The sequence below is a fragment of the Lynx rufus genome, unplaced genomic scaffold (genome assembly GCF_022079265.1).
Source record: "Lynx rufus isolate CCGP_SWC_20201006 ecotype Redwood Valley unplaced genomic scaffold, mLynRuf1.p SCAF_18, whole genome shotgun sequence".
In the NCBI taxonomy this organism is placed as follows: Eukaryota; Metazoa; Chordata; class Mammalia; order Carnivora; family Felidae; genus Lynx; species Lynx rufus.
The window spans coordinates 21,941,905-21,958,961 of NW_025814832.1; the positions used below are offsets into that span (position 1 = coordinate 21,941,905).

General features: G+C 39.1%; 1 protein-coding gene across 1 annotated transcript in view; it reads left to right on the plus strand.

Annotated features, from left to right (window-relative positions):
• Positions 1-17,057, plus strand: part of SPAG9 (sperm associated antigen 9) — a 133,418-nt gene that overhangs the window by 42,355 nt on the left and 74,006 nt on the right. The window contains exon 3 of the mRNA XM_047081026.1: positions 9,915-9,985. Coding sequence (XP_046936982.1) covers positions 9,915-9,985 — 71 coding nt within the window. The remainder of the gene's footprint in view (positions 1-9,914; positions 9,986-17,057) is intronic.

The window sequence follows — 17,057 nt, forward strand, 5'->3', positions numbered from 1 at the left end:
CCTAGGCCTTGAGAAAATGGAGTCCATTGACTATGCTGTGCTGAGTATTTGAAGTATTTTCAAAAGAGTGAGAGGTTCTGAATTTGTATTACCTGATCTTGGTGGTTAACTCATATACCTAAAAAGATAATACTAATATTTTGAATTACAGTAGAGGTAAAGAAAACATGAAATACAGTCGTAGATAGTTTCTACCAAGGTACTTTGCTGGAGGTTTTAGGTTGGAGAAAATCATCACCTTTAGAAAAACGTCCAGAAAATCATCCAAAATAACAAATTCATAAACTGTTTAAAATCACCATGGGGTAACATACCTTCGATGATTTAGAATGTTTAAGAGAATTTAGATTTAATGCGTGTTTATAAGCTAATTTATGGGTTAAAGTAACTGTAGTTGCTATAGTAACCAAGCCACAAAATACATATGTAATGACTCCAATGTTATGTTATTTCTTGTTCATGTGAAGTTTAAAACAGATGTTTCCAGTAGAGATGCAGGCTCTTTCCAACTTCTGGCTCCCAAGTTCATCATACTCGCTTGCAGTAAGGTAGAGGAGAGGGGAAAGGGAATGGACAGTTGTGTGTGGAAGGTTTCTTTTGGACCAGGCCTCAGGAGTGGCGCACAACAGCATTTGCATCTACTTCAATGGCTGTAACTCAGTCAGGAGCTAACTGTAGAGGCTGGGGCATGCCATCAAGCAGGGTGTCTAAGAGAAAGAGGAAATTGATTAGTATCTGGCCAGTCTTTGCCTCAGGTTAAGAGCTTTAGTAGGTGGCGCATGACTTTGCTCAAGTGTTGAGGCAGGAGAGTGAATGTACCCACAGCTTAGCGATCATCTGCCTGTTCTTTCTACTTGTGATTTATCTGAGGAAGAAAAGATGGCAAATTTTAATGAAAATATAGTATTTATAATTTGTGCTCTTATATAGTCTGATTTTTTTAAAGTTATTAATTTATTATTTCTGAGAGAGAGAGAGAGAGAGAGAGAGATAGAGATAGAGGGAGAGAGAAGACACAAGCAGGGGCGGGACAGAGAGAGGGAAACACAGAATCTGAAGCAGGCTCCAAGTTCTGGGCTGTCAGCACAGAGCCTGGCACGGGGCTCTGCGAGATCATGACCTGAGCCGAAGTCAGACACTTAACCAACTGAGCCTCCCAGGTGCCCCCGAAATCTGAGTTTTAAATAGCTTCAGTGGGGGCGCCTGGGTGGCGCAGTTGGTTAAGCGTCCGACTTCAGCCAGGTCACGATCTCGCGGTCCGTGAGTTTGAGCCCCGCGTCGGGCTCTGGGCTGATGGCTCAGAGCCTGGAGCCTGTTTCCGATTCTGTGTCTCCCTCTCTCTCTGCCCCTCCCCCGTTCATGCTCTGTCTCTCTCTGTCCCAAAAATAAATAAACGTTGAAAAAAAAAATTTAAATAACTTCAGTGTTATTCTGGCTTAATTTTTATTATCACTTTAAAACTCTTTGCTGCATTTTCATTTACTCAACAAACATTTACTAAGTGTTGAGATTTTCTTTTGTTCTCTTATCATTTGACTTCCTGTCTTTTCCTTTAAAAAATAGGTCACTACTCAATTATGTCATTTTCTGCTGCTTGTGTTAGGAATAGGTTTTGAATGACATCTTGTCACTTTAAAAAAATATATAATTCGCAAGGTGCCTGGCTGGCTCAATTGGTGGAGCTTGCAACTCTTAATCTCAGGGTCTTGAGTTCAAGCCCCATGCTGGGTATGGAGCCTGCTTAAAATAAAAATATATATATATATAATTCACATACTGTTCAATCCACCTTTTTAAGAGTGTACAAATCAGGGGTTTTTAGTATATTCACAAGGTTGTGCAGCCACCACAAGCACCTTAATTCCACATCACTTTTGCCATTCCACATAGAAACCCATACCTATGGTACCTGCTCCTCGTGCCCTGCCTCCCCCAGCCCCTGGCAGCCACTAATCTGTTTTCTGTTTCTATGGATTTGCCTATTCTGGACATCTCATGTAAGTGGAATCATACAGGACATGGTCTTCTGTAACTGGCTTCTTTCCCCTGGCAGAAGGCTCATCCGTGTTGTAGCGTGTATCAGTAGTACTTCATTCCGTCTCAGGGCTGAATGATATTCCATTATGGGGACCTACCTTGGTGGACCCCTCCCCTTTCTCCCTGCCTTTTAATTGCCTGTGTATCCGCTAGTCTCAGAACCAGAAAAAAAAAACAAACTCTAACTTGGCCATCTGAAAGCCTATGTAGTTTTGCAGAGTTGAGGATAATGAACAACCCCTTTGGGAAGATATCCCTTGGGATTCCAATACCCTGGCTTGTTTAGTTCTGAGTTCATGCGTGAGAAAGTGGATAACTTAATGTTTGAACCATCTTTGTAATGGTGTGGCTGTCTACTACTTAATAGGTAATGTATTTTGGTGTTTTGTTTTGATTTATATAATTAGCTGTCAATGATACATTCTGGATATAATGATATAAAGTAACAAATTTAAGTTTTCTGCTTGATCATAATGGGATACAGAAACAAATCACTTAAGAACCTCAAGTAAATAGACTGAGATGAATAGACTATAATTTATTCTTACACTGGAGTAGAGAGGAGGGTGAAAGTGGATAATACTTAGGCTAGAGATGCTGATTATCATTTCTACAGGTTTAAATCTATCTTATGCAGACATTCTAACCATGAGATAATTTGCCTGTTTTTATTTTAAAACTCAAGGTGGAGGGGCGCCTGGTGGCTCAGTTGGTTAAGCATCTGACTCTTGGTTTCGGCTCAAGTCATGATCTTGTGGTTTGTGGGTTCAAGCCTCATGTCGAGCTCCTTGCTGATAGTGCAGAGCCTGCTTGGGATTTCTGTGTCCTCCTCCTCCTCCTCCTCCTCCTCCTCCTCCTCCTCCTCCTTCTTCTTTCTTTTTTAAATTAATTAATTTATTTTTAAGAGAGAGAAAGAGAGAGTGTGAGTGGGGCAGGGGCTGAGAGAGAGGGGGACAGAGGATCTGAAGCAGGCTCTGTGCTGACAGCAGAGAGCCCAATGTGGGGCTTGAACCCATGAACGTGAGATTATGACCTGAGCTGAAGGCAGACACTTAACTGACTGAGACACCCAGGCGCCCCTCTCTGTCCCTCTCCTGCCTGCTCTCTCTCTCTCTCTCTCTCGATAAATATAAAATTAAAAAATAATAAAATAAATTTAAAAAATAAGGAAATGAGCGATCAAGCCCTGAAAAGATACCGAGGAACCCCAAATGCGTATTACAGAATAAAAGAAGCCAATGTGAAAAGGCTACATACCGTGTGATTCCAGCTCTGTGGAGATTCTGGAAAAGGTAAAACTATGGAGACAGTAAAAAAGATCAGTTGCTGCCAAGGTTAAAGGAGAGGGATGAATAGGTGGAGCACAGGAATTTTAAGGCAGTTAAACTATTTTTATGAAACTATAGTGGTGGTTACATGTCATATATATTTGTCCAAATCTGTAGAATATTCCACACCAAGAGTAAACCCTAATGTACATTATATATAGACTTTGGGTGATAATGATGTGTCAGTGTAGGTTCATTGACTGTAACAAACATACCACTCTTGTGCAGGATGTGGATAGTGGAGGAGGTTGTGGCAGGTGGGGGGAGGCGGGTATATGGGCGCTATGTACTTCCCACTCAATTTTGCTGTGAACTTAAAACTGCTATAAAAAATAAAGTTGAGGGGCACCTGGGTGGCTTACTTGGTTAAGTGTCTGAGTCTTGATTTTAGGTTAGGTCATGGTCTTGAGGTTTGTGGGTTCAAGCCCTATGTTGGGCTCTGTGCTGACAGTGCAGAGCCTGCTTGGGATTCTCTCCCTCTCTCTCCGCCCCTCTCCTCTCTAAAATAAATAAGTAAACATTAAAAAAAAATAATAAAGTTGAAAAAAAAAGAAAGTTGATTAATAAAAATAACAAACAGGGTAAGGGGCAAGTCATGTGTAACCAAATGTAGTTTGCATGTGCTAAATGCCTTTTTTTTCTTTAATTTTTTGACATTTATTTTTTTGAGAGAGAGAGAGAGTGAGCGAGCAGGGGAGAGGCAGAGAGAGGGAGACACAGAATCCGAAGCAGGCTCCAGGCTCTGAGCTGTCACCACAGAGCCTGAAACAGGGCCCAAACTCACAAACCAGGAGATCACGACCTGAGCCGAAGTCGGCCGCCCAACCGACTGAGCCACCCAGATGCCCCTAAATGCCTTTTTTTGTATGATGTATGCTAAGAAAAATAGAAATGGACAATTTCTATGAGATTAGTAAGTATATTTTGAAAGAGGTGGTTAGAAAATGGGTTGATAATCACATGTTATTTTTGAGGCAAAAGTAAGAATGTGATGTCAAATGGAAATCAATTAAGCAGAAACCCGAATGGGCTAGAAAACTGTGGGCGGAGGCTTAAGAAAGTATAGATAGGGATAATCCAAAATGTTTAAGGGAGAGCAAAATGATTAATAGGACTTCTAAGGAATATTTATAGATGAAGCTAAGCCAGTTTCAATAATAGTCATGTTCATTAAGGTAAATGTAGGAAATCTCTGGCAATCATGGTATACTGGGGTTTTATATCTCCTTTCACAGGGTCTTGTTGTTAAGTAGTAATACACTGCAACAAAGCCAAACCAACATTGATAAGCAAATTGCCATCAAACCAGTGAGGACCTGTTTCTGTAAGCTTTAAGCCCAGCTCTGTCCACATCACTTGTACAAACTTCAAGCTTCTTTCCAAGGTGACGTTGATGCTTCGTTTCCTATATTGCTCTGCTAGGGCTGCCACAACAAAATACCCTAGAGATTTATTTTCTCACTGTTTTGGAGGCCGGAAGTCCAAGATCAAAGTGTTGGCAGGTTTGCTTTCTTCTGAGGTCCCTCTCCTTGGCTTGCAGATAGCTGCCTTCTCTCTGTGTCTTCATATGGTCTTTTCTCTTTGCATGTATGGGGAAAAAGAGCTTTTATAAGGATACCAATCCTATTGGATGAGGATTCCACCTTTATTTTTTATTTTAAGATATAGCAATGTACATTCAACACCCTTCCGTTCAGTTCTAGGCACCACCCCATGTCAGCACATGTGTATACAGCGCATTCCTTTTAACAGTACCTTTGCTGAATTTGAAAAACACATGTGTGCCAGGTGCTATTCCTGATACCAGCTCTAATGTACTATCATTATTTGTCGAGTATAAGTAAGGAAACTAAGGCCCAGAGAGATTGATATATGCAAGGTAACATAGCTAGGAAGTAGCAAAGCCACCACGTCGTGCCCATTGTATGATTATTATAATTCACATCACCAACCACCTAATGACAAATTTGGTTCCTGTTTGGGAGTTGTTATAAAATGTATTGCATGGAACATCCATTTTCACATCTTTGGGCTTTGCTGTGCTTCTGTAGGGGTAAGTAGGAGTAGTAGTGCTGAGTCAAAGGATATATACATCGCTTATTTTATTAGATATCACCAATATGACCTTCAAGTGGGTGATTCCAATGTATTTTCCCATGATGCCCATCTTTTTTCTTTCTTTCTTTTTATAATTCTCCATTCTGGTAACATTTTGCTCATCTCCCTATACTTTTTTTTTTTTTAGTTTATTTATTTATTTTGAGAAAGGGAGAGAGAGTGAGAGTAGGGGAGAAGCAGAGAGAGGGAGAGGGAGAAGGAGAGGGAGAGGGAGAGAGAGAGAGAGAGAGAGAGAGAGAGAGAGAGAGAGAGAGAGAAAATCCGCACTGTCAATGCAGAGCCTGTTGCGGGGCTTAAACTCAGGAACTGTGAAATCATGACCTGAGCGAAACCAAGAGTTTGACGCTTAACTAACTGAGCCACCCAGGCATTCCCCATATCCCTGTACATTTTATTTATTAAAAAAAAAAATTTTTTTTTAATGTTTGTTTATTTTTTATTATTATTTTTTTTTTATTTATTTTTGGGACAGAGAGAGACAGAGCATGAACGGGGGAGGGGCAGAGAGAGAGGGAGACACAGAATCGGAAACAGGCTCCAGGCTCCGAGCCATCAGCCCAGAGCCCGACGCGGGGCTCAAACTCACGGACCACGAGATCGTGACCTGGCTGAAGTCGGACCCTTAACCGACTGCGCCACCCAGGCGCCCCATGTTTGTTTATTTTTGAGAGAGAGAGAGAGAGAGAGAGGGAGGGAGGGAGACAGAGCATGAGTGGGGGACGGGCAGAGAGAGAGGGAGACACAGAATCCAAAGCAGGCTCCAAGCTCCAAGCTCTCAGCACGGAGCCCAGTGTGGGGCTTGAACTCACAAATGGTGAGGTCATGACCTGAGCGGAAATTGGACGCTTAACTGACTGAGCCACCCAGGCACCTCTCCTTATACATTTTAATGGAAAATTGGCACAATTTGTTTGTAATGGTTCTGAATAGTCTGTTTAAATCCTCTGCTAGATGTTGAACTCACAGAAGTTGTTGGATAACATAGAGAATAATAAGTATTGAAGTCAAAGAAAATACCTATGTGAGTAGGTGTACATTGTATTTGGACTAGGGTAGGGTGGGATTGTACACACAGTAAATTAATCAGGTCACTAACTCCTCCCCAAAGGTAACCACTACCCTGATTTCTGACACTTCAGATTAATTTCAGATTAGCTCAGTGTGTCTTTGAACTTTGTATTCTTTGGCTTCTCCTTCTTTCCCTCAGTCTCGTGTGTGTGATATTCATCCATGATGTGTGCAAATGAGTTCTTCATTCTCAGGGTTGAATAGTATTCCAGTACAGGAATGTTTATCCATTCTGCTGTTGATGGACATTCGGGTTGTTTTCCAGGTTTGGATTATTACAAATAATGCTGCTTCGAGCATTGTTTTAAATGCCTTTAGGTTGGGGGTGCCTGGGTGGCTCAGTCAGTTGAGCGTCCAACCTTGGGTCAGGTCGTGATTTCACGGTTTTTGGGTTCGAGCCCTGCATCAGGCTGTCTGCTGTCAGCACAGAACCCACTTTGGATCCTTTGTCTCCCTCTCTTTCTGCCCCTCACCTGCATTCTCTCTCTCTTTCAAAAATAAACATTAAACAATTTTTTTTAAAAATGCCTTATGCATTTCCTAGCAATGAACTTGTTTTGTCATGGGGTTGGCAAATAGACAACTCTATCAAATCTTGCCAAACAGTGTTCAGATCGGGTCTACCAGTTTTTATTCCCACAGCAGTATATGAGAGTCCCACCTTGCTCCTTATTCTTACCAGAAGTTGGTTGGTGTATCGTGTTTCTCATTTTAGCTGTTCTGATGGGCATGCAACGACTGTGTTACATGTTGGTTTTAATATGCTTTTCCCTGATGATTAATAAAGTTAGAGCCGTATTTTTCTTGGCAGTTTGATACCTTTCAGCCATAGTGTCTGTGACTAGGTTCTTTCCATAAGAATGGAGGGTGTTTTTGTTTGAAGCCAAAGGAGCAGTGTCTATACAATTTTCCCCCAAGTGAAATTTTAAAGTAGTCTCCGATATATGAACAGATTAAAAGGAGTATTTCTTGAGAGGCAACATAGCATGGTAATTAAAAACAGATTCTGGACCCAGACTCCTCCATTAGGAATCTTCTAGTTTTGCCATTTACTAACTGTGTGTGACTTCGGACAAGTTGCTTAACCTCTGTTTGCTTCAGTTTTCTCATCTCCAAAATGAACGTAGTATTAATACTTCATCAGAAGGTTCATGTCAGGCTCAAATAAATTTGTGTATAGAAAGCACATAGGACAGTGCATGGTCCGTAATAAGCACTATAAAATGTTAGCTTCTATTAGTAGCGGTGGTGATGCTGATATCAATCTGTTTTATGAATTCATGTCGAGTGAGCTGATGAAAATAATGAGGCTGTACTGTTGGGCACAAATTTAAACTAGAAGTTTATGGATGATAGTTGAAATTTTACTTCAGACTCAACCTCCAATTTTAGTTTTGTTGCACAATACCAAGAAGATCTTGATAAACACAGATGAACACTTAAAAATAGATAAGGTTTGGGTCGCCTGGGTGGCTCAGTCGGTCAATTGTCTGACTCTTGATTTCAGCTCAGGTCATGATCTTACAGTTCGTGGGTTCAAGTGCCGCATTGGGCTCTGCACTGACAGTGAGGACCCTGCTTGGGATTTTCTCTCCCCCTCTCTCTTTGCCCCTCCCCCACATGGGCTGTCTCACTTTCTCTCTCAGAATAAATAAAAACTTAAAAAAAAAAAAAAAGATTAAGGTTCACCCAGTAGTCTCAGGTTTAAGGTTTTAGATCAATTTAATTGACAAAAAATAGTAGAAAACATTTACATTTTTTACATTTTTTTACATTTTTTTGCACTTTTACATTTACATTTTACATTTTTGAAATTGTAACTAAATATCTATAATTTGCTTGGATTTCCTGTGTGTAAATGAAAATCACAGAAGCAGCACTAAAAATTATTATGGTTTCGATATCTACTGTGCTATCACAATACCTCTGCATTACAAGCTTGCTTATCATTGCTTTCAGCCACAGGCCTACAGTTTCTCTAATTAATGACATTTTCAAGATATTCAAACAAAGGTGGCAAGTAAAAACGCACAAACCAGAGATGAGGGTCCTGGCAGCACAAGTTAGGCGCTGTTTGGGGTGCGCCGTGTGAACATTCGGTGCAGGCAAACATTTCGTGCGTGCACTGTTCTGGTTCGTAGTAGTTACTCAGACAGCTATCTGCCTCGGTTACAGGCCGCGGCTTCCGAGTGGCCTTGCGTGTCTGCAGCTTGCTGACCCTCCCTCACACCAGAACATTTCCAATTAATCTGTCTTTTAAACAGACTTAAATGAGTATCTTGACAAGCTCCTGTGGCACCAGCTTTATTTTTCCCCATCAGATTGTCCCTCACTGCTCCTTAGCTAGTACGGGCTGCTCTGGGCTGGCCAGTCTCCCCTCTGCCTCGCCACCGTCGTGGTTTTGCGTCCCCTTCCCTGTGGTAACGGTGCCCGTACATTCTCATCACCATCTGTCCTGAATACTGGAATTTAATTTCTTTGTGGTCCTGCTTGAACTCCACCTTCTCTCAGAATCAATCCTGGCTGATACCATTATTTCCTATGAAATCCTGTCCTAATATTCTATATCTCAGGATCTAAAACTTAAAAAAAAAAAAAAAAAGTATTGTAAAGATGTACTCTGTGAGCACTGCCCCAAATCAGTGCCACGCACAAACTCCAGCAGGGGGAGCTAAATAAAAGAAGATGAGTCCCTGAAATTAAGACCTGAAGCAGAAAAAGTACTTGTAAACAATGATGATTTCGCATACTGCTCAGTAGTGGAAAAGAGCTTGAATAATGTTAGAAATCAATGATTTGGGACCATAGAAGTTAAAACTTCTATGAGGGGATTTGTAAAGTACTTTTGAAAGAGAATTCTGTATCATGTTGAAAACTTATGTACGTGGGATGACTTTATAAACATCTGTATATTAGGAGAAGCAATTTGATGTTTAAATTAAAAAAAATTTTTTTTGACATTTATTTATTGTTGAGAGAGACAGAGACAGAGAGCGGGGGTGGGGGGGGAAGAGAGAGAGGGTGACACGGAATCTGAAGCAGGCTCCAGGGTCTGAGCACAGAGCCTGACTTGGGGCTTGAACCCATGAACCCATGAGATCATGACCTGAGCCGAAGTCAGATGCTTAACAGACTGAGCCCCCCAGGCGCCCCATAGGGGCTTTTTTTTTTTTTTAAGCCAGTTTATCCTCCGTACCTGAAAGTTTTATTTATCAAGGATGGTGAAATGAGCTTGATTTTGAGAAGCAATGAGTCCTAAAGTTGCTAAGACTTAGGGATAATCTATTCCAGGTTTTAGAGATGGGATTTTCAAGAAAATTTCTTATATTTTGTTCTGATTAAATATATGTATCTTAATTTCAGTTAGCAGACTTGAAGAAAGAGAAGCAGAACTGAAGAAGGAATATAATGCATTACATCAGAGACACACTGAGGTGGGTTTCTGGGTTCTTATCATGCTAATATTTAAATAAAGCAATTAACCTTAGAAATTATGTCTTGATTTTTCTTTGAAAGTGAGCTGGTATAATTTTGGGGGGATTATGTCCAGAAAACATTAAATTTCCTGTAGTATTTACCTCATTACCAAATGTTGACTTTTATTGTTTTTTGTTTTTTGTTTTTAATCTGGAATTAACTTTTCATGTGAATTAGTGTGCCACAGAATAACGCAATTATTGACAGTTCCAATAGTTGTTTCTTTGGCTGGCTAATATGTGCATAATAAAAAGTCTACATGATGCTAATATGACAGAATTAATTTGTTACCGGTTGGGATATGATGGATTGGTAAATTATTGGTAAGAGTTTCTGTATTTGTAATCCAGTATAAAGGACTTATTTGCACTAAGCTCATAACAAATAACATGAACACAAATGGTGTATTAAATCAGAATGACTCTAAAACAGGTTTTCTGCATGAAATTTCATTATTTTAAATTAATAACTTTAGCACATAATCTCTCCAATGCAAATAAGAAAATGTACCTGAGCATTTTTTTAACCTTTTTATGATTCTCTGTCAGCCTTTCATATGTTGTTGTTGTTACAGTCTCCTTAACATGGAAATGATTTTTGTGTTTCATGGTCAGTCTGGGGTTCACAAGCCTCAATAAAATAGACTTTTCATAGACCCAAGCATTGTTGGTTATATGAAAAAAGTAACCCTCTTTTTTTCCCCTTTCTCATCGAAATCTCTCCCAAGATGCAGATGGTTCCAATTTTCAGCTTCCATTTTTCTTTCACTAGTTTGTGATCTCTTAGCCTGCCTGTGGTGGGAACCTATATTGTTGCTTTTAAGGAAGATAAAACCCCACTGCGTCCAGTTTCATTTGCTTTGGAATAATGTGCTTAATACTTTCTTGAGGAGAGGATGGAATTTCTGACATATCAGGTTTGATTATTACGATTTTAGTTTTTGTAGCCACACATGAAGAATTGACACTCAGTGATGGGGGGAAAAGATTGGCCACAGAGGGCTGGAACCAGAGGGCTGGAACCGTGGAGCCCTGAGAAGACAGGAATAGCTTAAGCAGCAGCCTTTTCAGTGTGTGAAAAACACCCACATTTAATAAGATGACATTTGGTGGATACTAAGACTACTCAAAACCAGTTGATGGGTAATCTTGTTGTTGGTTCTTTTTACACCAGACGAGTGCCTGAACAACCAGCAGTGCTCATCAATGCTATAATTAGAAATATGTTTGGGGTGCCTGGCTGGCTCAGGCAGTGAAGCAGCTGACTCTTGATTTCATCTCGGGTAATGATCTTGGGGTTCGTGGAACTGGACCCCATGTCGGGTTCTGTGCTGACAGCATGGAGCCTGCTTAGGATTCTCTCTCTGCCCCTCTCCAGCACACATGTGCGCTGTCTCCCTCTCTCTCTCGCTCTCATAAAATAAATAAACTTTAAAAAATAGAAATATGTTTGGGGGAATATGTTTATTGCCACAGATAATCGATAGTGATGAATAATGAACAATCATTTTGTTTTCTCGTCGATGTTCTAACCTGTGTAATAATTGAGGACTGTTAAATTGAAGTATGTATAAAATGAATATATGGTTTAAAAAAAATACTGTGAAGTGAAATTTCATATTTTTCTCATTTATTTAATAAAAGTGAAGATATGTTCCTACAGAAAAAAGTCTGACATCTTAACTTCTAATGAAAAGATATAATAAGTTTCCTATTTCTCTATTCCTTCGGAGAATGACACTCTAGGAAGAAAAAGAGATCTCAGGAAGATCTTAAATGCCAAGTTAGAGTTGGGCCGGTCCAGTGTCTAAGACAGGTTTCACATGTAGCACACAGCTTTCCCCACGGGGTCCCCTCCCTCAATCATAAGCAACTTCTTTTCCTCTGCCCTGATAGGCTCCTCTTATTTTGCTCTGCCCTCAGGAAGGCTTATGTAACACAGATGTAGCTGCTCTGAAATATGGGTCTGTCTGCCTTAGACCACATTTTCCTGTGTTTGCACATCTGTACTAGAAATGCCATTATTAATTTAGCAATTAAAAATAGCTTTCTATGCTAATGAACTAGATATCCTGAAGGTAAATTCTGGAAACCTTCAGGGAAAGGAAGTTTGAAGGATTTAACCTTATTTTTTTACTATCACTTGCAACTAAGGTAACCTTTTTTATGCTCACATAAAAGAATTGTTTAAATTTAAGGCACTTTTGGGGTGCCTGGGTGGCTCAGTTGATTAAAAGTCTGACTTTTGATTTTGGCTCAGGTGATGATCTCAGGGTTTGTGAGATTGAGCCCCACGTCAGGCTCTGTGCTGACAGCGCAATCCTGCTTGGGATTCTCTCTCTCTCTTTCTCTGCCCCTCCTCTTCTCTCTCTCTCTTTCTCTCTCAAATAAACTTAAAAAAAAAATAGCACTTTTATCAAATACCTTGTTTTCTGCCTAAGAGAAATCTCCTATGGTTCTTTTTATAACGTGAATAACTGCTCTCTCTAAACAAATCAAAAATTTTGTACCAATTACTGAATATACTTAAAAGAAGATATTGCCTTCAAGAGGGCAGTGGAGGAAATAAAAACATTAAGTAATTGTGAGGCACTTGGGACACATGTGTACATACTCTTATATTAGTTACCCAAAACTTGAACTCTGGTGTTACATCAGGGAGTGTTTAAATGCATTCTTATTTCATCCTGTGGCCAAACTCCCATCATCCACCCCACTTTACAGATTGAAGTTTAGAAAGGGAATATGAAGTGATTTGTTCCAAATTCCATGCTAGTATGTGACTGGATTTGAACCTATGTCTTCATATTCTGTTGCCTGAATCAATCTTTTTCTTTCTTTCTTTCTTTCTTTCTTTCTTTCTTTCTTTCTTTCTTTCTTTCTTTCTTTCTATTTTTTTTTTTAAGTTTATTTACTTATTTTGAGAGAGACAGAAACAGAGTTGGGGGGGCAGAGAGAAAGGGAGAGAGAGAGAAAATCCATGCTGTCAGCGTGGAGCCCACTGTGGGGCTCAAACCCACAAAATGGCGAGATCATGACCTGAGCCGAAACCATAGTCACCCAGGCGCCCCTGTTGACTGAATTTTCTTTTACTTTTTTATTAAAAAAATTTTTTTTAACGTTTACCTATTTTTGAGAGAGAGAGACAGAGCGTGAGCAGGGGAGGGGCTGAGAGCGAAGGGGACACAGAATCCAAAGCTGACTTTAGGCTCCAAGCTGTCAGGACAGAGCCCGATGTGGGGCTCGAACTCACAAACCATGAGATCATGACCTGAGCCAAAGTCAGAAGTTTAACTGACTTAGCCACTCAGGTGCCCCTGCCTGAATTTTCAATAACACTTTTAGGTACGGAACATATAAATGTTAAAAACACTAGAAATTTTTCTGTGCCTCTTTGCCTTATGGCATTGCAACAACTTTAAGAATAGTGGCTTTGCAGGTATAGATCTATGATTCTTGGGCTGCATATGGAGAGATTCACGACACCACGATTAGAGGAATACATGCCACTTGTCTCCAAAACCTCGCTTACTGCCTTACTTTTCAGTTTTAGCCAAGATCAAGATGACAGTCAACCTCGGTAGTGATGTTTCTATGTGGTAGGGATTTAGGATTTTCCAGACAGTGTGCTTGGGATCCTTCTTCATGACTCCCTATTGTTTGTTGCTGAATCGACTTCTGAATATGTGTGAATTACTGTGCTTACCTGAGAAAATGGAGAATTACAGCTAATGAGATCAGGAGGGATAGGGCCAGTGGACCCAATAGTAGGTTATCTAAAGCATGTCTTCTTTTACTTTCTTACCTCTCTCTTCTGTCTGGCAGCACTGATCCTACCCTCCCACTCACTTTTTTTTTTTTTTAAACAGAGCTATATTGTGAAGCCCTGTAATTAGAATCAAGATTTTTATGTGCAGTTTATTTTTTCTACTTTTTTGGTGCATTTACAGAATATAGTGCATATTTTATTTTAGATGTCAGGAAATGCTTTAGGGTGTGGGGTTTTCTTGTGGGTGTGAGGAAGAAAGAACAATGAGCTTATCGCCTGCCTAGGAAATTGACTAAAAGGGCAAATACAAAACCAGTCCTGTAATGCTTAACTTCTTAAGTCCACTGTGTCAGAGGGACCTGAGTTTTGGCCCTAAAGCCAACTAGCTAATGGCTGTTAGAACACAGTTGATCATTAACTAGGTGGTCAAATTGGTTGGGCAAGTTATTTTAACCATAAGTTGGAGTTTATAAAACTGTAATATTGTTGTGAGGATTAAATGAAACAGTAGCTGTAAATGCACTGACTGAGTTGTGCTCAATAAATGTTAGCTGCCATTTTGTTATTATTCTGTACTTTATACAGAATACCTAATATATCTGGGATATATCATTTGAAGAAGGGGTCAGTCTTTTGAAGAAGGTTTAGAATTCAACATTATGTATAAACAAATAATTCAACATGGTATAAATGAAAAACTATTTAAATTTAATCATTTAAGAGTCAATCCATAGAATGGACTATTTGAGGGCGGGGGTAGAATGGATTCTGTCTTTGCATTTATAATTTTTATTTTTCTATATTGAATAAATAGATTACTCTAAAGGCAGTCTAGGGGAGGTTTCTATTTTCGTCATCTGAATGCTTAGGGAAACAGATTCTTTCATCTGAGTTAATCAGTTGCATATGATTACTCTCTGGTATATAAGAATTCAACTTAGGTTTTCTAAAATCTTTTGAAAATTTAAGTTGTTACGTATTTGGCCCAATCATCACTTTGTTATATTAGTTTCATTTTTTTTTCCTTAAAGTTCATTGTGATACAAAAAGAAAACAGTTCATTATTTCTGATGTGCTGACACAGAATCATAAACTGTATTTCTGCAAGTATGTTCCTTAAATGAGGTTAAAGAGAAAAATCTGTACATTTAAAATAGAAAAGGGGGTGCCTGGATGGCTCAGTCAGTTGAATGTCTGACTCCTGATTTCAGCTCAGGTCATGCTTGGGATTCTCTCTCTCTCTCCCCCTCTGCTGCTCCCCGACTTGTGCTCTCTCTCTAAAAAATAAAATGTTAAAAAATGGAAAGTGTGTTTAAATTTAAAACTTTAAAAATTGCTTTCAGGAGCGTTTGAGTAGCTCAGTTTAGTGTCCTACTTTTGATCTCGCTCAGGTCTTAATCTCAGGGTTATGAGTTCTAGCCCTGCTTTGGGCTCTGGATGGAACCTAATGTCTACTTAAAAAAAAAAAAATGCTTCCATATACCATATCCCTGTAATTCTACATTAATTTTTCTTTGCCCAAAATAATTCTTGTTTAGACTAGTCTTAATTGGGAAGCAGCTGATTAATTTCCTCAATATTTTTTCTTATTTGATCCCGTGAACCACAAGATCAGGACTTCAGCCAAAATCAAGAGTCGGATGCTCTAGTGACTAAGCCACCCAATTAATCCCTGATTAATTCTTTTATAATGTTTGATTTGACAGATTACTTGCTTAATTCATGCATCAGTTCGACCTTTTGTTTATTTGAAGTAAATAACACTTTCAAGCTGATTTACATATTTCTTAATTTTTGTACATGCATGCCAAGTAAAAATTTCCCAATAAAACGTGCTTTTTAAAAATTTTGTAGATTTGGGGCATCTGGGTGGCTCAGTTGGGTGAACATCCAACTTTGCTCAGGTCATGATCTTGCCGTTTTTGAGTTTGAGCCCTGTGTTGGACTCAGTGCTGACAGCTCAGAGCCTGGAGACTTCTTCAGATTCTGTCTCTCTCTCTCTCTCTCTCTCTCTCTCTCTCTCTGTCCCTCCCCCATTTTCTCTCTTTCTCTCCAAAATAAACATTAAAAAAAAATCTAAACAGAAATTTTATAAATTTGTTAAAAATCTCTTTTCTTTCAATAGTTATCCTTTTAATGTGCTACAGTGCATATTTTGTTATAGTTGAGATGAAATCCATGATCATAACAGCTAAAGTTTAGAAGCTTACAAAGTTGTTCCATGCTTTCAAGCATTCAAAGAACATTCAAATTTTAAGAATTCAAGGGGTCCTCAGAAAGACAGTAACCTTTTCTTGTTTACTTTTCAAATTTACATTCCTTTAGATTGCTAACGTACCTTTTTTTTCCTTTAAATTCATTTTTTCTTATTCATAGCACATTAGTATCTAGCAAAGGCCTTTTGAGTTTATGATTAAAATTGCATTTTACATGTTTTAATGCCAGATTTAGGATTCTTTTTAAAAATTTTTTCAAAGCGTATTTATTTTTGAGAGAGAGAGAGGGAGACTGTGCATGGGCAGAGGAGGGAGAGAGAATCTCAAGCAGGCTCCACGCTGGCAGTGTGGAGCCCAAAACGGGACCTGATCTCAGGAACTGTGAGATCATGACCCGAGCTGAAATCAAGAGTTGGTTGCTTAACCAATGAGCCACTCACGCACCCCAGATTTAGGTTTCTTAAAAGTGAAACTATAGATGACCAAAAATTAAATAGAAATACTGGATTTCTTGGCAGTTTATATACTTGATACCCTTGAACATATTCAGTTGTCTATCTTATGGCTCCTTATCCAAGATTTAAAATCAAAATGCTGTGATTTTTCATTTACCTTGCTATTATTATAGATGATTACATCAAACAGTGATACCAATAAATTAACAATCAAACAAAAGAGAAAATATTTTAGCATCCTCTCAATGAAGTCTGTAAACACAAGAAATAAACATCCTGGTATTAAGTTAAATTAAATTACTTAATTAAATTAAATTGAAAGTGATAATACTCTGAGTTTTATGTAAAATGGGAAAAGATCACCACATAAGGAAGGGTACAGTTTCTTCTCAAGTTTCACATTAATTTCTTTTTTGTTTCCCAGTTTAGTGCATGGATTTCTCAGATGCCCTCTATTATTTTTAATCAGTGATCTCTTATCACTGCCTCCACAACGTCTGTATCCTAACTTGTGGTATTTATGTCAAAATTATATCTTTTGGTAACATCACATTAAAAAAAGGTTTTTGCTATGCTAAGCAACATGATGG